The sequence below is a fragment of the Manis javanica genome, chromosome 2 (genome assembly GCF_040802235.1).
Source record: "Manis javanica isolate MJ-LG chromosome 2, MJ_LKY, whole genome shotgun sequence".
Lineage (NCBI taxonomy): Eukaryota > Metazoa > Chordata > Mammalia > Pholidota > Manidae > Manis > Manis javanica.
The window spans coordinates 21,068,517-21,092,663 of record NC_133157.1 but is presented as its reverse complement, the minus strand read 5'-3'; the positions used below and the strand labels follow the sequence as shown (position 1 = coordinate 21,092,663).

The 24,147-nt window shown below is 42.9% G+C and overlaps 1 protein-coding gene across 1 annotated transcript; it reads right to left on the bottom strand.

Annotated features, from left to right (window-relative positions):
* Nucleotides 1-272: 272 nt before the first annotated feature.
* PTGR1 (prostaglandin reductase 1) lies at nt 273-21,688 on the bottom strand. Its single transcript, XM_017641212.3, has 10 exons — nt 21,547-21,688; nt 20,142-20,257; nt 18,710-18,755; nt 16,576-16,632; nt 14,325-14,492; nt 11,069-11,186; nt 10,221-10,376; nt 7,891-7,999; nt 4,605-4,723; nt 273-1,627 (listed from the first exon to the last, which is right to left on the bottom strand). The coding sequence occupies exons 2-10, from the start codon at nt 20,245-20,247 to the stop codon at nt 1,517-1,519; spliced, it is 990 nt and encodes a 329-aa protein (XP_017496701.1). The 5' UTR covers nt 20,248-20,257; nt 21,547-21,688; the 3' UTR covers nt 273-1,516.
* Between the last annotated feature and the right edge of the window lie 2,459 nt (nt 21,689-24,147).

Genomic DNA, 24,147 nt, shown 5'->3' with positions numbered 1-24,147 from the left:
AGAACTGAGGTCACAAACCACTGTCCCCAAAGCTGGAGGGTCAGGCAGGCAGATACAGACTCCCAGGTCACTGGAGTAGAAGCCCAAGGCCAGAAACCTCTGGGAAACACTGCTCCAGTAGGAACACTTCAACTGTTACCTCCAAATTGCTGGAGGCTCAGTGGGGACAAGTTTGAGTCAAAAACACCAGGGGGCGCCCACACACTTTCCCTGAGTTCAATTTCACCCATTTTATTTCCCCCCCATAGGGGCAGGGGACACAGAAAGGCAGGGACTTTTATTTTTTTAATGTATTTGTAATAGTGAATAATTTGAAAATTCGGAATTCAAAAAGTACAGAAGTATACAGTGTGACGTTTTTCTCGTCCCTCTTTTGGGCAGTGGTGTTCTCTTCCCTGAGACACATCACTGTAGTCAGTAGTTTTCTTATTATCTTTCCAGAGGTTTTACACACATGCTTTTTTTTCTCCCATTTTGTCACTGTACTACAATTAACCCCTCCTCTACTTGGCAACGGATTTGATCAACAGAATTGACATCTTTATTATTCTGAATCTTCCTGTCCAAGAGTCTGGTACCTTTCCATATATTCAAGTCTCAGTAATGTTTTGAAACTTCCTTCCTATAAACCTCACGTATTTTGTAGGTTTATAACCATGTGTTCTCTTTTCGTAGCTGTTGTGAACGATAGATTCCTTCCTTGGTCTGTTGTGTTACTAGACTCACCTGCAGAGGACCGCTGTGGGCTGTCTCAAGACCCATCTACATTAGCAATGGTTATTTCTTTTTGTGTAATCATAAGCAGAAGGTGTGGTGATCTTAGGACTTCAAATTCACTGATTTCTACAGGGAGGGAGCCAACACTGAATGCCTAATATATGCCAGGCATTATGCTGGTGTGCTTTGTTTTATTTTTGTTGTTGTTTGTTTTGTGTCCTTTTTTAATTTTTATTTTTTTATTAAAGTATCATTGATATACAGTTATGATAGTTTCACATAAACAACACAGTGGTTTCAACATTCACCCATTTTATCAAGTCCTCACCCCCACTATTGCGGTCACTGTCAGCATAGTAAGATGCTGTAGAGTCACTACTTGTCTTCATGTTGTACTGCCTTCCCCATGATCTACCTATATTGTAATTGCAAATTATAGTTATGCTAGTGTTTTAAAAAATGTATAATATGTGTATGAAGCAGATGCTACTATCCTCACTTACTAGATGAAAAAGCAGAGATCCAAGTTCACAGAGGCAGTTAACTTCTGGACTCTAAAGCTGTTATTTTCTACCATAACCCAGAAGGAGCTGTAGTAGACATTGAGGTGACTGGCTGTTCTCTATGAAAATTTCATTCTCTGTTGCTAATTACATACCACTTAAATGTATTTTAATAGGTAGATCAAACTAATTTCAATTACTTTTTCTCAGAAAATGAAAACAGTATACAGTTTTACTAAATGGTTAAAAAGAAAGTAGGTAATCAAATGATTTCTAGATTCCATGTGTCATTTTTTTCACACTTTCACTATTGCTTTCCCCAAATTATCTCCTTTTAGCATTCCCATAAATGCAGCTGGCATGTTTTCAAATCCTTCAGTGATGTATTCATGGTACTGGATCTTACCCTGCATCAAAACAACAACAGGTAGATTAATTTCAGATTCTAAATGAAGTACTCTTCTCATCACAGCAACAAATTTATCAGGTGACATCATGAGAGACTTGGAACGAGAGGATGAAAGCCCTGTTCTCTGGGAACCTGGTCATTTTGGGGGCACATTCTACATACACAGTGTATGTAACAGATTATAAACTACACATAAGAATTTAATAATGGGCATCAGATCACAGTATAACAATAGGAGAAATGTCATAAGGAAGTGATTTAGCAGTTTCTAAGCTAATTGTATGGAAAAGTTTAATGTTTTCAGAGAAGATGGAAGTAGGTGGAAAAAGAGGTACCCTGCCAGGGTATTATCTGTTTTAATCCCATCAGCAGCCCGACGATGTAGCATCGTTCCCTCTACTTGACCCTGAAGAGGCAGATCCTGTTCAGGAGATAGAAATACCATGGCAGTCTGATATTAATCTTCCCTTCAAGCCAAGATTCTTTCAAATTGTGTTTACCATTCATTCAGGAGTGTGGGAGGGAAGGGTTCATTTAGTGAGAAAGGTTTTTCATTTCTCTTTCTATTAAAGGGCACAGTCTACTAAGTGGAACTAATTCACATTTTCAAGTCTCTTTTTTTAAGGGGTCTGATGTGGAGACCTGAGCTACCCAATTCCTTTTATTTCCCTAACGTATCCCAGTGGTGGCTTAGCACCCTTTATGGATTTATGGAGGGACTATTTCCTTGAGGTCACTCAACCAGTAGGTAGTGAAGCTGAGATGTGAACCCTTTAGAGAAAGCCCCAGCTCAATTTTTTTTTGAAGAGTCAGAGAACCTAGAAATGGTCAAAAATTACAATCAAAATGTTAAGTAGAGGATGAATACTAATATAAAATGTTAATAATATGGGAAATCAGGATATAGAATACAGGGCATTTGGAACACCCTGTACTTTGTACTTTTTCTGTAAATCTAAAGCTATTCTAAAAGGAGGAATGAGAAAAAAAATAAGTAGATGAGAAATTAGGCTAGTACACTAGTTACTTAAAACAAAAACTAGACTTAGGTTCAGTGTGTTTGCAGGAAGCATAAGGGGCGCCAGCACAGTGATGTCTCGTCAGCTGTGATCAGAGAGGGAGCACATGAGATTTTGCCGACAAGGACTAGGAGGCCACAGCCTGGGAACTCTCCCTGGGAAGAGCCCAGCCCAGCACTCCGGACTGGGAAGAGCACCAAGCTTCAGTGGCTGCCAGAGGAGTGGTCTGTTTCTTTGAACTGGGAAATAATTCTAAAGCCAGGAGTTAGGAAGTGGGACTGATAACTTTTCCCCTCTGAAACTAAAATAATGCACCTTCATTCTTCAGGTTTCTGTTGACTAAAACTCCACATGGTGTTAGGGGGTAAAATGATCATGGTGCAGGACAAAGAGATGGCCTTCGTAAAGATCTCAAGGCACGGCAGTAAGAGGACTTCCCAGTCGAGGACCTGGAAGAGCCATGGCACAAATACATGCCCTTCTAACATTCACTCGTTCAGCAATAGTCATCCAGGGCCTACATTGATTCAGACACTACCCTAGGTGCCGGGACACATCAGAAAATAAAATGCACGAACACTGCTGCCCTCATGGAGGTCACATTCTCATGTAAGGGAGATGGCCGATAGACATAGTAAGTGAATTATAGTGAAGTATATTATGTTAAAAGATAATTGCTATGGATAAAAGTAAGATAAAGAGGATCAAGAATGAAGGGGAATTGCGATTTAAAATAGGGTCATTTTAAAAGTTGCCTCATTCCAAAGGCAGTTTATAGCAAAGACTTGGAGGAGGTGAGAGAGAAGCAGTAACGGAGGGGTGGCGGGGTGTGGGGAAGGGTTGGGCAGAACGAGCCAGGGGTGAATGTGAGATAGGAAGAATGTAATGGAGGCCAGCTCGTGGACAGCCTTGGAAGTTTGAAATGGGGAGCTTTGCAGGGTTTGAAGCATAAGAACAACATCATTTGATTTATGCTTTAAAAGATCCTTCTGTCTGCCATGCTGGGAATTGTCTGTAAGGGCGCAAAGGTGGAGACCAGATAGAGGCTACCAGAACATGCAGACCAGACAGGAGAGTGGCCTGGGCCAGGGCAGGAGCAGTGGTGATGGGAGAACTGGTCGGATTCTGTATGCATTCTGAAGGTTGAGCCACCAGAATTTCCCAACAGATTAGACACAGGAAACAGAGAAAGAAAGAAATCCAAGATGATTTCAAGGTTTTGGGATCGAGCAACCAGGAGAGTAGAGTTGCCAGAAGTCAGATGGTGAGGTCTGTATGCGGAGCAGGTTTGGCAGGTAAGATCAAGACATATTTAGTTTCTTGCATGTTAAGGTGGAGATGTGGATCACACATCCAGGTGCAGCTGTTGAGCAGCCTGGAGCTCAGGGAGAGGTCCCGTGGGAGACTGAGGTCTAGGAGCTGTGCGCATACTGACGATTCTGAAAACCAAGAGCCTGGAAGAGCTAACTAAGGGATAGAGAGTGTGTGGATGGAGAAGAAAAAGAGGCCCAGTACTCATGCCCTGGGACACTCTATTATTAATTTGGAGAGAAGAAAAGAAGCTAGTAGAGGAATCTGAGGAGGACCAACCAAAGAGGAAAACCAAGAGCCAAGGGAAGAAAGTGTACCAAGGAGAGAGTGATCACCGCTGCCCAACGCTCCCCACGGCCAAACGATGCCAAGAATTGACCACTGGCGACCACAGTGTGAGAGACACTGGCGACCTTGAAAAAAGCAATTTTGGTAGAATGGCAAGAGTGCAAAAGCCTGGTGTGCAGGGTTAAGAAAGAATGAGAGGAACCGCAGCCAGTGAGCGCAGACAACACTTGCAGGTATTTTGTTATGAAAGGGTCGCAGTAACACGGATCTGTACTTGCAGTGGAAATGAAGCCCACAGCATCACAAGGGAATGGGACCTTGTGTACCACCAGAGGCAGTGGCTCTGGAGCCGCTTACCTCTAAGACCCATTTCATCAAGTCCTTGAGAGCCTTCTGGCGTTCTTCGCCTTGCCAGCGGTAGACGATGAACCCTTCCATGTGGAGTTCCTGATAGATTACAATCTCTGGGGGTGGGCCTGCGAAGAGGAGAGCACATTTAGGTGACAGGGTCCAGGGAGGTGGCTGTGGTGAAAACACAGCAGTCCAAGTCCCACCACTGGTCTTCCAGTGCTTCCCTTCCATCTCCTCTACTCTTTGCTGACCCACAGTGCTGCCCACACACCAAAATGTCCACTAATAAGTACAGAATAACCACCCCCAAATATGTCCACACCCTAACTCCTGGAGCCTGTGAATGTTCATTACCTTACCTGGCAAAAGGGACTTTGCAGATATGATTAAATCAAGAAGCTTTCAATGTGGAGTTTATTCTATATTATACAGATGGGCCCAGAATAATCACAAGGGTCCTTGTAAGAGAAAAAGGGATGCAGAAAAGTCAGTCAGGCAAAAATATGTCATGATGAAAGCAGAGATGGGGCCATGAAGACAGAAGAAGAGGCCAGGAGTCAAGGAACACAGCAGCCTCTAGAAGCTGGAAAAGACAAGGAAACAGACAACCCTCTTGAGCCTTCAGTAGGAACACAGCCCTCCTGACCCATTTTAGACTTCTGACCTCCAGAAATGTAAAACAATAAATCCGTGCTGTTTTAAGCCACTAAGTTTATGATACTTTGTTACAGCAGTTAACAGGAAACTAACACATCCTGGAGTCCCTGAACAGGCCAGGCAGCCGAAGCAGAGCCCATCAAAAACTCTGCGAGAGCTCTGTGGAAAGAGGTCCTGAAGATCACATGTGAAGATGTGTCTGCACTGCTCAAGGATGAACACCCTGACACTCCTAGTATTTAGCATGCTCCTCCTCATGGCTTAATGTAATCACTCTAAGGCATAAACCTGCCTCCTGTTCTGTTCACAAAGCAGGTGGAATACAACTCCCCACCCCTGGCCTAAGAGCCAGTAGGAGAGATCAAGAGGTTCAGCGACTCCCACCCCCCCCTCACCCCCGCCCCGACCCCTGCAGGATGTGAGGAGTTAGCCGGAACAGAGGGTCTCTTACTTCAGTGTGTATCAGAATCACATGGAGGGCTTGTGAAGAGAGATTGCTGGGCCCCACCTCCTAATTTCTCATTGCGGATATGGAGTGGGCCCCAAGACTCTGTACTTCTAACCTGTGTTAGGAGATGGTGATGATGTTGGTCCTGGGCCCCCACTTTGAGAACCATCAGCCTAGACAGAGCACAGGGGCTACCCCTGCAGCCTGCAGAGAAGTAGTGCTCTTCCATGTGAGAGAGAAAAGGTTGTGTCAGTTGCCTGGCTTGTTTTCCCCAGGATCCTACATGACAGGGAATGACACCTGAACATAGTCTTATAAGTTCCAGGAAGTCAGGTGAAAATGTCTGGGGAATATCAGGGCCAGAAGAGCCAAGGCAACTAGCAGAATCTGTATTTGAGCATCCTTGATAAGTGGTACCACGCAAGCCTAAAGCTGCTCACTACTTTGAAAAAACATTAGTCGTCAGGAAAACAGGGTTTGGCCTGAACCAAAAGAAACTGACGCAAAGGTGAATGAGACAAGAGAGTGACAGGACAGAGAGACACATCCAAATACTGCAGTGGTCTTGCAGAAAGCGCACCTCCAAAGGCCCGCACCAACCAACCATATTTCTTTTCAAGTTAGGGATTGGAATCCTCATTTCCTCGTCTTGGAAGAGGATGAAATACTGTATCTAGGCTTGTCTACCCGATGGGAATGTGGTTTCTTTACTGAGAGCAAAAAACAAATGTGGCACAAAAATTGGAGAAAATGACTACTTGACTTTGAGCTATCCTAACAGTAAAATATATTAGAATTTCTGGAGATCAGTGGCAGGGAAGAATCACGTCTGATTAAAATGGAATGGACAGGGTCAGTGGATATCTCAAAGATCTGAGCAGCTGAACTTTCAAAGATTAATTGTTAAAAAGACCAGATCAAGTTACTGTATCCACAGTATTTGGCTATACCTAATTGGACCGTGGTCAAGAATGTGCATCCTGGAGTTTTGCTCAATTGGCAGGCAGAAGATTTCCAATGATTCTAACTTACCATCAATTAGAAAAATATTGGGGGGAAGAAGCCCCTAACAATAAGATTATCAAGTGCACCTAAAGTTTCCTTCTTGAAGAAAGTAGTGTCTTTGATTTTTCATAACCCACAAGAGAATTTACAAGTTGACTTTCCTCAGCCTCTTCCACTCCCACCCCCTTGTCTCAGCAGAGCTGTGGTGTGGCTAACTAAGATAGCTATAAGGTTTCATTCCCATGAGCAAAGCCAATCACAGAATGAATAACCAATTTATTTACGATTATCATCCTAGATCCTCATGATAATCTGGAAGATTCCTTTTTTAGGATCACAGGTCAATTTGTAATCTCACCAATGGCACAGAATTACTGTTGTAGAAAAGGACTCTGTATGAGTCCAGAAAACCTGTCTTTGTTTTGCGTCTGTCATTAATAGGATCTAAAGAGCCTCTGGTCCTCTAGGCCATTCATCTCCCCCATCTGTAAAATAAGAGGCCAGAACATCTCTCAGAGACTTGGGATTGAATGAATATAGTTCTCTAGTTGATACTGCTTTTGGACCTCTATGGATGTGGAGGTGGGAGGGGGCAGTCTCAGCATAAGAGAGTGGAGAAGTGAGGGATGGAGGGCATGGCAGGGTGCAGGAGAAACCAAACAGGGGCAGTGCAGGCATGGAGGGAAAGCAATGCTCCTTTCCCTTGTAGTGAAGACTGTCAGTCTGGGGAGGCCAGAGTGCTCTGGAAAGTGCTTTCCACTGCTGCCTGAAGGAAATGGCAGCCTGTTTTTCCCTTCACCTACATCAAGTCACCTTCCAGCAATGTCCCAAATATCCTAAAGACCTTAATACTTTACTAGTCAGACCAAGGTATTCTGGTTCTAAATCAAATCATGAATGCCTTTTTATAGCTTTGCAGAAAACAATAGATAAGAAACCAAAACTTTTAGTAACCAAGAGTGTTATTTCCATATTTTCAGACCCTGTTATTTCTCTATATCAAAATATAATACAAACTGATTTAGGATAAATATATAAAATTATATATTTTTAGTTTAATAAATACTAGTTCATCAAGAATATCAGGGACTCTTTTTAATAGTCACTGGCCTATACCATATCTGTGAATCTTGTCCTTGTCTAGCCGTTCTACATCTGTGGTCATGTGCATAAGCTTATTACCTGGGGGAGGTGGGCCAGTTCTGTTATATACTGAGATGGCCCCACACACAGCAATTCTTCCGAATTTCTTCATCTGGGGGATAACGGTGTTTGAAAACTCTCCACCCACCTAAATAAGACCAAAACACAAAACCTTAAGTAATCTAAACATTAAACGATTCAGAGAATCATTAAGTCACAATCATCATTTCACAATACTTGTTTTAGCAGCAACACAACTGACTGAATCAGTATAGCAGTGCCAAAAATTGCAGCTGGAAAAGACATTAGAACTTGGGCATTTCCACTTGACTATAAGAACATACCTTATATAACTTATACATTTTACTTTACTATATTTTAGGGTTCCCTTTCTAAACATTGGAAAAATACTTTTATCAAGAACAAAATTGGAAAACTCACAGTTTTCAATTTAAAAACCTACTACAAAGCTGTATTAACCAAGACTGAGAACAGAAATACAGATCAACAGAACTAAATTCAGAATCCAAAAAAAAAAAAAAAAGCCCTTACATTTAAGTCAACTGATTTTTAACAACAGAGCTGAAACAATTGAGTGAAGGGAAAGAGTCCTCAACAAATGGTGCAGAACAACTGGATATCCACATGGAAAACAATTAAACTGGACTCCTTCCTTACACCATATACAAAAGTTAACTTAAGATGTAAGAGCTGAAATTATGAAAGTCTTAGAAGAAAATAAGAGTAAATGTTTGTGACCCTGGGTAAGGCAAAGTCTTAGAACATGACACCAAAAGCCCAGGCAACAAGAGAAAAAAAAAATTGGCCTTCATCAGAATTTAAAACTTTTGTGCTTCAAAGGACCCAGTCAAAAAAAAAGGAAGAAAAAGAAAGAAAGCAAAAGACAACACACAGAATAGAGAAAATATTTGCAAGCCACATACAACTGATCCTCATTTCATTATTGGTGCATTCCATTTATGAGAATCAGACTACTTGCTAACATTTATTTATAACCCCAAAATCAATACAGAGCATTCCCTGGTTATTTGCAGACATCCACAGAGTGGCAAAAGACAAAAAGTTCCCAGCTAAGGCCAAAGCTCTGCTTTGTTTTCAGCTCTGGGATTGCCAGGCTGAAGGCAGTAGGGGGCAGTGCAGAGTAGCTCAAGGAGATTGGCTCGGGGTCTAATAGAATGGGGTATGAATCCCTGCTCTGAGAGGATTAGATAGTGGGGTAGCCTCAAGCAATTTACTTAACACTTCTGAACCTTATTTTCTCTTTTGAAAAATAAAGAAAATAGAAGCTATAGGAAGCATTGTTTTTAGGACTTACTATTGTAATCTTTGTGATAAATGCATATATGTACATACTTCCTCTGAGACCAATGGATCAGTATTTGTGGTGACTATAGAACATAACTACCAGAAGTACTGAGAATTCACTGTATTTGGTCAGGGACTTGTATCCAGAAAAAAAAAAAAACTCTTACAAATCAATAAATAATACAATGGAAAAATGGCAATGATTTGAACAGATATTTCTCCAGAGAAGATATACAAGTGGCCAGTAAGCACATAAAAAAGATGCTTAATATCAGTAGCCATGAGGGAGATGAAAGCTGCAATGAAGCATCACCCTACCCATCAGGATGGCTATAATCAAAACAACAGATAATAAGTGCTGGTGAGGATGTGGGGAAATTAGAACCCTCATATATTGCTGATGAGAATATAAAAGAGCATGGCCATTTTGCAAAATAGTTTGCCAGTTCCTAAAAATGTTAAACATGGAGTGACCACATGGCCCAACTATTCCACTTGTAGCTGTATGCCCAGGCAACATGAAAATGTGGCCACGCAAAAACTCACGCATGAATGTTCACAGCAGCATTACACACAATAGCCGAACAGTGAAAATGACTCAAATGCCCATCAGCTGATAGAAAAATAAAATGATATATCCATACAATGGACTATTACTCAACCATAAAAAGTAATGAAGTAGCGATTAAATATTAAAACATGAATGAACCTTGAAAATATGCTCAGCGTGAGAAGCCAGTCACAAATACCACTTCTTGGGGGAAATGGAGAGTAACTGCTAATAAGTACTACATTTCTTTTTTGGGGTGATGAAAATGTTCTAAAATTGACTGTGGTGATGGTTATATAATTCTGTGAATATACTAAAAACCACTAAATTCTATAGTTTAAATGGGTGAATTATATAAATAAAATTTAATAAAACATTTTTTTTAAAAGCATATATGCTTTCTCCTAATATTTTAGATGTAAACTCTAGAAGTACATTCCTTGCATAGTATTTTGTTTGTAAACAGGTGGTATTAAGTCCAGTTTGTACTTACATTATCAAAATAACAATCATAACCATCAGGAGAGGCTTTCTTCAAAGTTCCTTCCAAAGACTCTGTTGTTTTGTAGTTAAAGGCAACATCAAATCCAAGTTTCTTAAGATAGGCAATCTTTTCGTCAGACCCCGCAGCTCCAACAACTTTGCAGCCCTAAATGGGGAGAATAGAAACCAACTAAATGGACCAGGTCCTCCCGCCTAGTCTAGTCTGGTCAGGTTCCCCAGGAACCCCCTTCTAGGTGCTGAGCCACATGTATGAGGGTGCCATAAGGACCAACAGATCCCACAGGTGAAATTAGTCCCTGAACCAGCCTACAACCCAAGAACTTAAGCTTGCCTCTGACCACCCAACAGAGCCCCTCTGTGTTTATGCGGTTTGCAGCTCATTTCACCTGCAGGCTTGACAACCTATTCATTTGATTCCCTTGTTTCTTTACTTTGGGGCTTTTCTTCCCCTGCAGTGACTTGCATGCTATCTCTTGGTGCAGTGGCTCTTTAGACTGTAATTTTGGCTCAGCTCTGGGACTCGTATCATAGACAGCCCCCCTGGCTGCTGCCCCCTTATTCTTTGATTTGGCCCAAAGCACTGGACTAGATGCCACCTAATCGTGGAGGAACTGAGGGCATTCTGAAAAGCACTTTGTGGATGAGACCACAGATTATATTAGTACATAGAGAGTAGCTCTTCAGAAAGCTCTTTATATTCTGAATGTGTCTCCAAATTCTAAACAAGATTCATTAGACTAAACTCTGTGAGATGAGGGAAAGTCTGTTGTATTCACTGCTGCATTTCCAGTGCACACTGTGGGTGCTGAGTAAATGTTGCTGGAGGAAGACACTTACCTTGAGCTTAGCAATCTGCCCCACAACAGAGCCCACGGCTCCTGCTGCAGCATTAACCATCAGTGTTTCTCCACCCTTCACAGCACAGATGTTGAGTAGGCCAAAGTAGGCCGTTAGGCTGAGGGAAGACAATTAAGGATATGTGGATAGATTTGCTGCTTTCCCTATAACCATTCAGATATAGCCTGAAGGCCTTCTCAACAACCAGTACCATGAGTCCAGGTAAAAGACAGACAATACAGGGAACAAATATTACCTGTCCTTACCCAGTCTCAAGTCTCAAAAAAAGATAGGTCCCCTTAACCTTTAGGGATCCAAGCTTCTGCCTCATTCCCTGTGATTCCTGGGGAGATAGTGAGCTTCATGGGGAAAGCCTCCATGTTACCAAGGTGCCGTAGACACAGAGCAGGTATGTGATGTCTAGGCATGAGAGGGGCATAGAGAAACACCTTGAGTTTCCCTTGGATTCAAAGTGGTAAGGAAGAACTTCTGAAATTTCACCCTGAGTGAGAGATTGAAGTTAGCTTGCAAGGAAAGAACTCTAGGGCCTGCATAAATGCAGCTCAGGCAGAACTGACAGGGATTGCGTAAAGAAACCATCACACCTGAGGGGACTGCCAGCTTGGAAGGGCATATGGCTGAGGCTCAATGGGAGAAGTTGCATCTCGAGCAGGAGACCAGCGTAAGACTAAGATAGCTCAAGATCAAGAAGTTGTCATCCCCCCTCTACTGACACTGAATTTGTGTTGGCCCTTGGAGCTTTGCATCAACCCTAGGAAGAAACAGGAAATTCTCAGTTTTAAACCTGAAATGATGTGAGAAATCACCAAGTTTAACTGAAGTTTTATTTTACTACACCAGCCAAAATGAGGGCTTGAGATAATAATGAAGTACAGTAGTAGAAAAATTTTAAGTTGTATTTTTGCCCTGAGTCTGAACACATGAAATCTATATTCATTATGACTATTAAGCCACTTGCAAAATTTCAGGCAAATTCATGTAAAGTCATTTCTATATAAACAAACTACCTGTTGGCATAACTTAAGCTTACTCAGCCTCTGGCAGTATTTGGGGGGGGTCCATTAGAGTAGGGCATAGACGGCAAGGCAGTGAAGGGCACAGACAGCATATTTGCTGAAGACCCCAACATCTAATATTCCTTTAACCCAAAGTTTTTCAAAAGGTGGATGGAGCACCACCGCCTCAGAATCACCTGGAGTTTTATTAAAAATTTAGATTCCCAGGCCCCACTCATAGCCACTGATTCAGAAATACTAGGACATGGACATTTGAATTTTAGTAAGACTCTACATGATTCTTAGGAATGCAAACAACTGAGACCCACCACCTCAATGAATGCGGACACCAGAGTGTGCTGTGCAAGTCAGCATAACCCCAGCAGAGAAAAAGGGACATTTTCTGATTGTGTCATTCCACCCTCAACAACCAGTAATTCCCTCCATCCCAGTTTCCCTTCTAGATATTACCAACATGAGCTTTCAATTAGACATATTAACCTAAGTTATACAAAGCCTTTCCCAAAAGTCCCGTCCTTTTAAAATAAAATAGAGACAAGATGGAGAGGCCAACAGTGAAGAAATCTCAGAGGGAAAATTAAAGGTACACTTTGGACTAAGGGGGACTTGATAGGATCAACAGGTTGGAGAGCAAAACTCACGAACTCTTCCATCTTAACTGAGAAAACAGAGGTCGGTCCCATTGAAGGAAAGAATGCAATACTTTGGGGGAACATTAAATCTTTGGAGCCTGGATTGCTGAACGACACCCAGTGTATTTCAAAGATTTCAAAGTTCGACTACTTTAATGGCTACAACAGAAATTCCAGCATTCTTGAAAGGCTGACCCATCCCACTGGCTGGTGGCTCATACTGTCAGAACTTCTCAAAGAATGGGTGGTGTGTCACTAGAAGGGGCTAGACACATGGCATAGCTCCTCCCCTCCAATCATGGAGACCCATTGGAGTAAACGTGTACTCCTTAGAGGCTTGGAACAGATGAATGAGAAGTATACACACAAATGAAAAAGTTATTCTCCATTTTAGAATTCAAATCTCCTATTATTTCACAAATTACTTTCTCCCCAGCTAAGTCATGGGAGGTTTGCTCATGCCCATCTTCACCCTGCACTCCTACACCTGGCTGGCAATGTCAAGAGCACGGGTGGGGTGAGCAGCTGGGAAGAAGCTCTCACTGGGAGAGGGTACAGAGCAGGCAGGAAAACATGGGAAGTGCTGTGACTCTGTTTTATGCCCACTCACTGAATGGCAGAAGGTACTAAGCACCCTCTAACTTCACAATATTCTCTCTGGGCTGTCATAATTCTGAGGAGCTCAAATTCTGAGTGTGATATGAACTTGGGGCATATGGAACTAGTTTTTGCTAGACGCTGGTTGCTTGGGGATATATATTTCCATTTCATTCTTTAGAAGTCCTTCAAAGTTTGAAAAAGAATGAGTAAGGGAGGACAGGAAAGAAGGAAGGAGGGAAGGAAAGAAAAAAAAATCTCACAACTTACAATAAGAAAGAAAATAAATGAATTTCAAGCTAGGAAGTTTTGGGGACTCCAAAAGGAATTCAATCAACCTTGCCTCTCTGGGGCAGAAAAGGAAACTTGAGGCCCAAAATGCAGCTGAGACCTAGAGTAGATGGAAGGAACTGATCGGGACTCTTTTTGAGGGGTAAGAACAAGAGATGCTTGAGTGTTTTAGATCTGTGCCATGCTGAGTACCTATACAGCCATACTTGTGGTTCATCTCAGTTATTTAAACTTCAGATCCCCTTACACCTCAGGAAACTCACGTGTGGCTGGAGAAAAGTGAGGAATAAGAGAGAAAGTACTGAAAAGCCAAGGCAGCCTGAACTCTTTCTCTCTCCAGAGCTCTGAAATGGAGGCAGAGAGGACAGAGGCGTGAAGCCAGGAGCCTACCAGAGGCGGAGGAGCTGGTCCCCTTGGGCCACCACTCACCGGCAGCTTGAGAGGGGCCATGCCCCTTGTTGCCCCTCACCGCCGCCTTCTCTGTGCCCCAGGGGCCTCTCCCCTGTCTTCCTCTCTTTCCCTCAGTGCCCAGGCTAGCTCTGCCCACTCTTCTTCCCTTTTGGCCCCACTATCTTCTCTAGTCAGCCCCTGAACCTACATTGCCTCAAGTCTCTTCTTGTTGACCAACTTTTGGACAAACCATTTGGAAAACCCAAATATCAGGCATTCAAACACATGAAATATATCCCGGAAACTGACCCTGGCATGCCAATTGTTCCCAGAGCCAAAGATACCGGTAATGTGTCTGGCCACTCTGTAGGCAGCTTTTCCAGTTCTTTCCCATCAGAAATGGAGTGCGTTGTCCAGCCTGAAGAAGCCACTACGATCGTGCCTGTTGGTAAGGCTGAGTTTTTACTTTCCACAACTCTGAAAGATAAAGCGCATGAAGACATTCTGTGAAACCTTTTCTCTTTCAAGGGAGTCAGGATGCTGTGTGCTCAGTGCCCATGAAAGGGCACCGAAGTGGATATTCCATGACAGAATACTCCACCACATCTCTCCATCCCAACTCTCAGCCATTGGTTTCTCCTCCTCCCTGAAAAAAAATAAGGGCCATCAGAGGGGAACTGGTTCAGCATCTGTCCCTGTCCTTCTCCACTTTTCTCTCTGGCTCAAGCTGCCCTGGACACCAGCCTCTTTTGTTCTTCAGGGGCTGCTGTCCGTCCGTTAGTCCTTCTCTCTTGAATCTTTAACGTTTTCCTCTCTACTGCCCCTTTCCTCAGCTGGTAAGTGTGCTCCAGTCCACCACCTTACAATCCCATCCTCTCCCTACCTCCTCTGTCTCCCTTCTTCCTCTGAGAGCCAGTCTTACTCACTTCCCATTCAATAGATAACCCAGTGCAACCTGCCTTCCAACCCCCCTCCACTAAAGTCACAACAACTCCTTACTGTGGAATCCAGGGGACACTCTTCGCTCATTACCTGGTTTTACTTTTCTGCTGTATTCAACACCCTGAGTCACACAACACTCCTCTCCCCTGGCTTCCAATTTCTCTGGGCTTTTTGCCTCTCCTAAGCCGTTCCTCTTCTGTCTTATTTGCTAATTCCCTTTCTTCCATCTTCTCTCACTCTTACCATTTTTTACTGTCATTCTCCCGGAGATCACAAACTTACATAATATATTTATTTTAGAAAGCTTTAAATATATAAAATAAAAATATCAGTTCTAATCCCACAAAACAAAGATAGCTGCTAATATTTTGGGGTATTTTATGGCAATCTCGATATCTTTTTAAATGTATTTTATACGTTCACATAACTGAAATCATTTTATTGTGTTTTCTAACCTGATTTTTCTTTTAAGTTTATACAGGCATTTACATTATTTCTAGTATTTTCATAATTCAATTAGATGTCAATTAATGTTCATAAATAAATTTATTATTTCTTTAGGAAATATTTCTATAAATGGAATTAATAGTCCAAAGAGTATTAAAACATATGTGATTCTTGCTGCCTATTGCCAAGTTCCTTTCTAGAAGGTTATGCCAACTTCTGCTTCTACCCTCAATGTATGAGTGTATCATAACAACATGCCCATCACTGGGTATTATCTTAAAAAAAAAAAACTTTGCCAATTCAGCTAATACAAATACATGTAAAATTATTTGATTATTAGCAAGAAATGTATAAGAACTATATGAAGAAAACTGTTAATGAGTTGTAAGACAAAAATAGAGAAATGGAGGGGTGTACCTTATGCCCAGAGAAATATTGTAAAGATATGAGTTCCTTCTAAATGAATCTGTAAAGTCATTGAAATCCCAATAAAAATCCAAGTAAGATTCCAATAACTGGTATTCTGGTTAGTCATTCGAACATAAAGTAAACACTCATTATTCCAAAATAAAAATTAAATGACTCAAAGAATTAAGTGTAAAATATTAACATATAAAATAGAAGAAACATAGTAGAAAAAACTGGACAGGAGCAGATTAGTTAAATGGCAGTTAATAATGGAATAATTGGCAGCCCCTAAAAGGTAGGTAGTATATTCATACATTGTCAACAATCCCATAATATACTAAATGAGAGAAAGCAATTTACTCAAAAAGTGAGAATAAAATCCCATTAAAAAATTTATAAGTAGTAGTAGTGTACTGAACAATTTTTGAAATAATACTACATTGAAAATAGTCATCTCTTAGATTCAGATGATTGGGACAAGATATAAAATTTTGTTTTATTTGACTTTTTACAACAATCATAAACTGGACAAATACAACTTTTTAGGAATTAAAAGCAAAGTGAAGTTGAAATGACAATTTCACAGGCTTCCCTCTCTCCCAATTAGCCAGGAAAGGGGCAGATTTCCCAAGTTGCTTCCAAGATCAGTGAGTGAACCACACAAGCTGAAGAAATTGTAGGAGTAATGGACAGAGACAGGGCCCAGCAAGAGGAAAGTTGGAGATATTATTTTCCAAGCCCTGGGAAAAATGGAAATTACTACCTGGCCACCTGCTGCCCCATCATCATATCACCTTCCTTCAGTCTTTTGGCCGCCAGTCTGGAAACAAGAAAAAAATCGATTCTTAATATATAAGAGCATCTGGGAAACGGTGTCTTGAGTTTCAAGCCAAATGGAAAACTGGTGGGCAAGTGGATGCAGATTCCTGAAAGCAGGACAACTAGGAGAAATGTAGGAGGAGAAATGAAAAGCTGTTAAGAGAGAGTTCTGTCCTGTGACCCCGAGAAAGCCTTCTGTGAAATGAACATGAGAGTCTTACCATCATGTTCAATCGTGGATGAGCTCCTACCAGGGACTTCGAAAACATAATCCAGGCACCGCTGAGCACTCATTACCCAAAACACTACCTGTGATATTGTGATTTATAATAAGAAATACATATTTGGTTTACATCCAATTTCTTGCATGGAGCCCCTAAAACCCTTAGGATTTCCTAATTGATGAGATTGGGAATGGTCTTTTGTTATGTTAATGAGGTGACTTTTCCACTGCACCTAAGGATTCAGGCTGGTTGCCAAAACCAACCACGTGATTACAGGGTTGGAATATAAATTCTGCCTCCCTCTTCCCCCACCCTCCCCCATCCAACCTCTGGGGAGGGGAGAGGGGCTGGAGGTTGAATCCATCACCAGTGGCCAATGATTTAATCACTGTGTCAATGTAATGGAGCTCCATAAAACTGAAAGGACTGGTTCGGAGAGTTTCCGGGTTGGTGGACACATGGGGATTTGGGGCAAGTGAGCCTGGAGAGAGCATGGAAGCTCCACCCTTTCCCCATACCTCGCTGTGCATCTCTTTCATTGACTGTTCCTGAGTTATATCCCTTTATAATAAACCAGTAATCTACTGAATCAACCAGTCTCCTGAATTCTGTGAGCCACTCTAGCAAATTAACTAAACCCAAGGAGGGGGGATCATTGGAATCTCAGATCTATAGGCATTCAGTGATAAGTACAGGTAACAACTGTATTTGCCAGTGATATCTGGAGTGAGGTGGGGGACAGTCTCAAGGACTGAGACCTTAACCTACAGGATGCGATGCTATCTCCAGGTAGACAGTGTCAGAACTGAGTTGAATTGTAGGACATCCAGGTGGTATCAGAGTAACTGCTTGGCAGGGTGGGGTCAAAACCTACACATTGAAATTGGGATCTCAGAATTGTATTACAAAAGGGATGCTATTAACATTTTTTAAATTAAAGTGTTGTTAATATACAATTTTATGTTGGTTTCAAATGTACATCACAGTGGTTCAACAGTCCCTGTAATCAGCTTATACTGTGATTGCAAATTATTGTGCCATTTTATCCCCCTCCCCCTTGGTAACCAGTGGTCAATTCTCAGTGTCTGTGTCTAATGATGTTTTGTTCCTTCTCTTTTTCTTTGTTTTCATATTCCACAAATAAGTGAAATCATATGGTACTTGTCTTTCTCTGCCTAGCTTATTTCACTGAGCATAATACCCGATCCATTCATGTTGCTGCAAATGGCAGGATTTCTTTTCTTTTTAGGGCTGAATAATATTCCACTAGCTACTTAACGTTTTGAAACATATTTTTTCACTTTAGATCTGAATTTCTATGGATCAGCTCTGAAAAAAAGTATTTAAAAGAATGATGACTACATTATTTTCCTAGGCTAAGAATTACTGAGAAGTTAGTGCCCCATAAAGGCTTTATTCCCTTCCCTCCCTGAATTGTTTAGTGAGTACACACATTTGAGTCAACTGAAAATTAATTTAAAAGAATACAGGTAAATGGGAGGCAACAAAATCTAATTTTAGTCTTACCATCTTCTACACAAATTATGCGCCAGCAGTGAAATGGACAAATTGGCTTTTGGCTTTTCTTGGGGGGATGCAGTTCTGGTGAGCAGTGAGTGGCAACTACGCACATTAAGACAGGAGATGGTTATAAAATTAAGGGGCCAGGCTTATCCCTCATCCAGCTTCTCAGTCCTTTGTAAAAGATCAGCTTCTCCAAATCCCATCACTGATATGCTGGGAGAAGTGGGGGGAAAGGACAGTGTTTTGAATCAGTTGGATATTTTAAAAACTGGACTACAACAGAATACAGTCCAACACACAACATAAGCATTTTTTGAAGGAAAATAATACCTCATGTAAGGATCCACAGTGAGGAACAAAGCTTCCAGCAGGACCTCTACAAAACAAAGCATTCATAGGCAATTAGCAGCTCAGAGCCTGTGATGCCTTCCTTGTTCTGGGCATTCTAAATAAACACAGATAATCTTGCTGCTTCAGGATGGCCCTCTCATCTCTGCTTTCTACTAAAGAAACACCTGCTCTCACATTTGGTGGAGCCAGTTCATCATCACATTATGGACTCAGCACTCATTTCATGCCTTACACGGATTATGTCATCCGATGTTCTCAAATATTATTGTTCCCATTTTGTTTAGCTTTAGGTTAAGTAACTGGTCCAGTGCTGCATTTGCAGCCACTATGTTACAGGGCTCACAGAGGGTTTCATTAAGAGGGTTTCATAAAACACACATTTTGCTGGAGTGACCTTCGTGCATGCATTCTCTGAAAATGTTGAATCTGAGTCCTGGCTATCTCAACTTACATGGGACTGATTAACTCTGCCATGCTATTTGACTGCATGCCCTTTTCTCAAAGCCTACTTACTTGTTAAACACCCCTTACAGTCTGCTCTAAAAAGCCTAATCTCTAAGTGTGTGGCCATTTTCTCCCCTAGATTTCTTTAGGTTTGCCTTGTCCCTCCACTTCCCCAAGGGGATGGAAGGCTCCGCAATGAAGGATGAAGATTTTTCCCTCATTGTCTGCTCACAGACGGTCTGAGCTCTGTGCACAGCTGCCAGGCAGTGCTTACCCCATTGTCATCACCGGGCTCACCAGGACAGAGGGGGAATCCTCCCTACAGTCTGGTCACAGTCATGAAGGACAATGCACTCAAGCATGGGCTTCAATTACTAAGGAAAGCAGGCGGATCTTCAATGACATCGAGGCTTCACACAGAGAACCTGGACAAAGTCTCCATGGCAGACTGCAAAATGGCCACAAATACCTCCCATGTGTGCCTGCAGGCCCAGGCCTCTTTGCCACTCCTCCCATCAAGTCTATTTCCCATTCCTTGAATCTGGCCTCGGCTCCATGGCTTGCTTCAACCAACGGCATATTAGCAAACATGATACGAGCAGAGGCTTCAAAAGTACTTGAACACTGGCGCTTGCCAACTCCTACTGCTCTATATCCACAACACCTCCGTAAAAACGAAAAGCTCAAACTCGCCTGCTAGAAAGGCCAAAAGGAGAACCTAGGCATATGTATCTCAGCAGAAAACCTGCTCATCACCAGATGTGTTAGTGAGACCCATCCTGGATGAACCATTTAACCCAAATGAGACTTAGAGAACTACCAACTTAACTCAGCCCAAGTTCCCAACCCATGTAATCATGACCTAATAAACTATAAATTGAAGTCACTAAATCTTGGGTAGTTTGTTATGCAGCAAAGGCTAACTGATACAGTGTCTTCCAACTCAAATTTTATAAGTATGATTTACCTCCATTTTTTAAGGGTGGGAGTTCAATTGTCTTCAACTCAAAGTTACTTTTAATAGGGTAACCTTCAAAGTGCTTCTTTAGGATCCAGCTCTTAGCAAGAACCATCTTGAAGCTCCTAGAACACAGTAAACATGTAGTCAACTGCAATGAAGTGACTGGATTATTTTGGCCCCCCAGCCATTGCACCAAGGCCGGACGGCAGGGTCTACTCATCATTTACTTCTTATCATTATCATTTAACATCAATCACATTTGTTTAGTATTTACTGTTTCGATAGCTGTGCTAAGCACTTCATATGCATTCTCTCATTTTACCTCATTACTTCCCTATAAGATGGGTATTATTATCACCACCAGTGTTCAGTGTACAAATGAGGAAACTGAGGTGGCCAGAAATCTCCAACGCAAAGACAAATGTAAACCAATACAGAAATTGTTCACAGCCACAATTTCACTAGTGCACCGAACAGCTATCTGGCGTGCAAATATTTCGTTTCTCACCCCACAGGAAGCGAACCTAATAAGAAAAGGCGTCAAAAAACTTCAGATGCCTCGAGGACCGGGACCGCGTCGTAAGGCAGTCTCGGGAAGACCCGAGCACCGCGGGGTGGCACTGCTGCTCCGCCCCACCGTCGGGGCCAGCTTTCTGTGCCACGGAACGGGAAACCCAGGATTTATTTGGGTTTAAACTTTGCCTCCATACAAAACCAAATAAGACGATACAGGTCCCCTGAGCTCTGGGGTCCGGACCGCTGTGTGCTGCAGCAGGTGGGAGCCGCTCATTCCCCACGACCGCGTAGCTGACACGCCGGTCCGGGACCAGTGCCGCCAAGAGAACACTTTAGCCTACAGAGGACACCTCGCAGTGCAGGGGTGAGGTCGGGGCGGTCCGGTCCGCAGCCCTGCTGATCCTACTTGTCTTTTTCCCAAAAAAAGGCAACTACTTGAGAAATCTGAACTCGCTACAAATCCAGAAGTCCCTGGAGAGAGCGAGGAATCCGGGACAGGGGCGGTTCAGGGAGTTTCTCACCCACCAAAGTGGGAGCCGGGCAGGGACCGTGCAGGGCCCAGCACAGGAGCCCCTGGCTCCCGTCTCCTCGCCCCGCGCACACCCAAGCCTGTTACCCGAATTCCGACCCCTGTCCTTCTCCCTCCACACTTGTCCCAGTTTTGCAGTCCCGCGAGTTGCTTGGCTGGTGGCCTCCCCTGTGCATGCCGTTCCCTCCAGCCCCCGTCGCGGGTCTCTCTCCAAGAACCCTCAAGGGACCAGGGGTATCGATCGGGACATCCTGCTTCCAAATTTCCTCCCAGTGCAAGATTCAGAAGTCATTCAGCCTAGGGAGAGGGAGGGTATCGTACAAACTCCCCAGCAGGGAAAAAGGTGGGGCAGGGACGTTTACTCACAGAGTCCGCGGGCTGCACTGCCTAGAGGAGACCGTCGGTGCCGCGCGCCGAGGGCCCGGGGCCGCACTTTATGGCCGCGCGGCGGAGGCGGGGCTTCCAAGGCGGAGTTGCCCCGCCCCGCCAGGGAGGTAGGCTGGGGGCCCGGCTCTGAGGGCCTCTGGAGGGGAAGCCGCCGTGCTTCCCGCAGTACCATCCTCGCCGGAGCCCTGCCCCGTGCCTGCAACCAGCGTCTTAACTCGGAACCGTTGGGAGAACGAGCCGCGGCCTCCGCCGCTAGGCAGGGAGGAGCCCCGCGCAGGCGCCCCGAGCCGCCGCTGTCCGGGTCGGGCCCAGGGCGGGGTCCAGTCCGCGGGCACCTCCTCAGCCTGGCTGCCTGGCCAGAGTCCATGCCAACACCTCGTATCCAGGTATCGACCGCACCCTGTTCGCCTGTTCCCAGTCTTCCTGATGAATGCCTGTTTACCTACCGCGGGCCAATACAAAAGTCGTCTCCTCTCAAGAGTCCTTTTCAGACATCCCAGGCAGCCGAGAGCGCTTTTGCCACTGAGGCGCCTCACCCCGTCGCGCCCTGCACCAAGGCCTCCCCGGGACTCCTAGAGGGGAGGTGGGCTAAGGGAGGGGCTGTGTGCAAAGCCAAGGTTTTAGTCCACCCCGGTTGTAATCCTGCGGCCGCCTCCTTCTAGTGGGTGCAGCCTTGAGTGAGTTACTTAACCTCTTCCTGCCTAAATTCGCGCATCTACAAGACGGGAAAAAGAATACTGCTTTAGGAAAATTAAGTGTCTTTTTAAAGAGAAAAAAAAACGAGTTCCCAGTATCAAGTGCTTAAACCAGTACAATCGCGAGGCAAGCTGAATCAACTCTAGATCCCAGTGACAAATCTCTGGACCTCCCCAGTGGCCCTAAGTCAGTCCCAGGCACCCCACACTGCTTGAATTATATACCCCCAACTCGTAGCCCAATCCCTATCAGGTATGTAATGTAAAGAGTGAAACAGTGCAAAGACTTTTAAAGAATTTTAAAACTTCCCCTCAATTTCCTCCATTACCCTCTCCTTAACATAACCAGTGTTACCAGTGCAGGGTTTTACCGACCTTTTCACTCCCTTGTCCGTAACCATTCACACATACACATATAGAAGTATATACATATAGAGGTTTATTTCCTGTTTTTATAAAAATGGGATCATTCTGAAGATGGTACTCTGCACCTTTTTTTTCTGATTTAACATCATTGACATCTCTCTAAGTAAACAGATACAGATATAACTCGTTACTTAAATAGTTCTTGGGTGATATTCCATAATTTGGGTGTATGGTAATTTATTCCCCAATGTTGAGTTTGTTTCTAGTCCTGTTTTGCTTTGTCACCATCTGCAGGGCTGCAGTAAGTAGCCCTGTATGAAGAGCTTTACGTTCTAATGCTTCTATTCCTATAGGCTAGATTCCCTACCTGAGTTAGGTGAAAGAATGTGTGTTTTTAATGCATTAAGTTGAATCATATGACACTGTTGATGTTCAACCACTTTGACCTGAGGAAATAGCAATTTTATAAGATTAAACCTAGTATATTGCTAGATTTTTTCCAAAAATATTGTAGCAATTTACACTCTTACCATCAATGTATGAGAGTTTCTGTTACCCAAAGCCAACGTCAGGACTGATGTTATTGCTGTACTCACTTTTTGCCAGTCTGATGAGTGCAAATGAATTTATGACCCCAACCTTGTCCAAGGGCTGAGATTTGACTTTATTCACATCTGTGCCATTGCACCTACCTGTATCATTTAGGATATTTTTTCTTACAAGTTATAGAAGACTCATACTGGCTTTAAAAATAAAGGAGATTTTTAATACTTAGTCTATAGGCACAGACCTGATCATCTACATTTGCCCTCTTACAGCACTAAATTATGTTTTCTACCTTTATCTTGCATCTACCTACCACTTCAGCATTTTATTAAAAAAAAATAAGGGAGAAATGTGGGATTCACATATAAATCAAGTATAAAAATCAAATGAATAATCATATCTGACTTGATTGTTTATAGTTCATGATGCATGATCAAAACCGAGAGTTTCTGTGATGACTGCCCTTGCACTGTTCACCATGTAAGAACTTATTCACTAAGTAAGAACTTGTTCACCATCTAAGAACTTGTTCATTATGCTTCAGAAGATTGGAGAATGTTGAGAATTAGGCTTGGGGTTGATTAATGATTGTGCATTGAATCCCCTATACAGAATTTTATTGTTGTTAACAACCATTTGATCAATAAATATGAGATATGCCCTCTCAAAAAAATAAATAAATAAATAAATAAAGGAGATTTGTTGGCTCATGTGACTGAGAAAGCCAGAAGCAGGCCTGGCTTTAGCGTTGGTCTGAATCAAGACCTAGCATATTTCATCCTTACACACTGCCTTCCGTGGCATCAGCATGATCCTGAAGCTTGCCTCCTTCAAAGTTTCAGAATGGCTGCAGCAGCTCTACTAACCAAGAGGGGAGAAAAATATCCAAGTCCCCAAATTCCTAACAAAAGCCCTCTACCTCTCATTAATTAGACTGTCTCTAAACAAATCACTGGCCAATTAAAGACTGAAA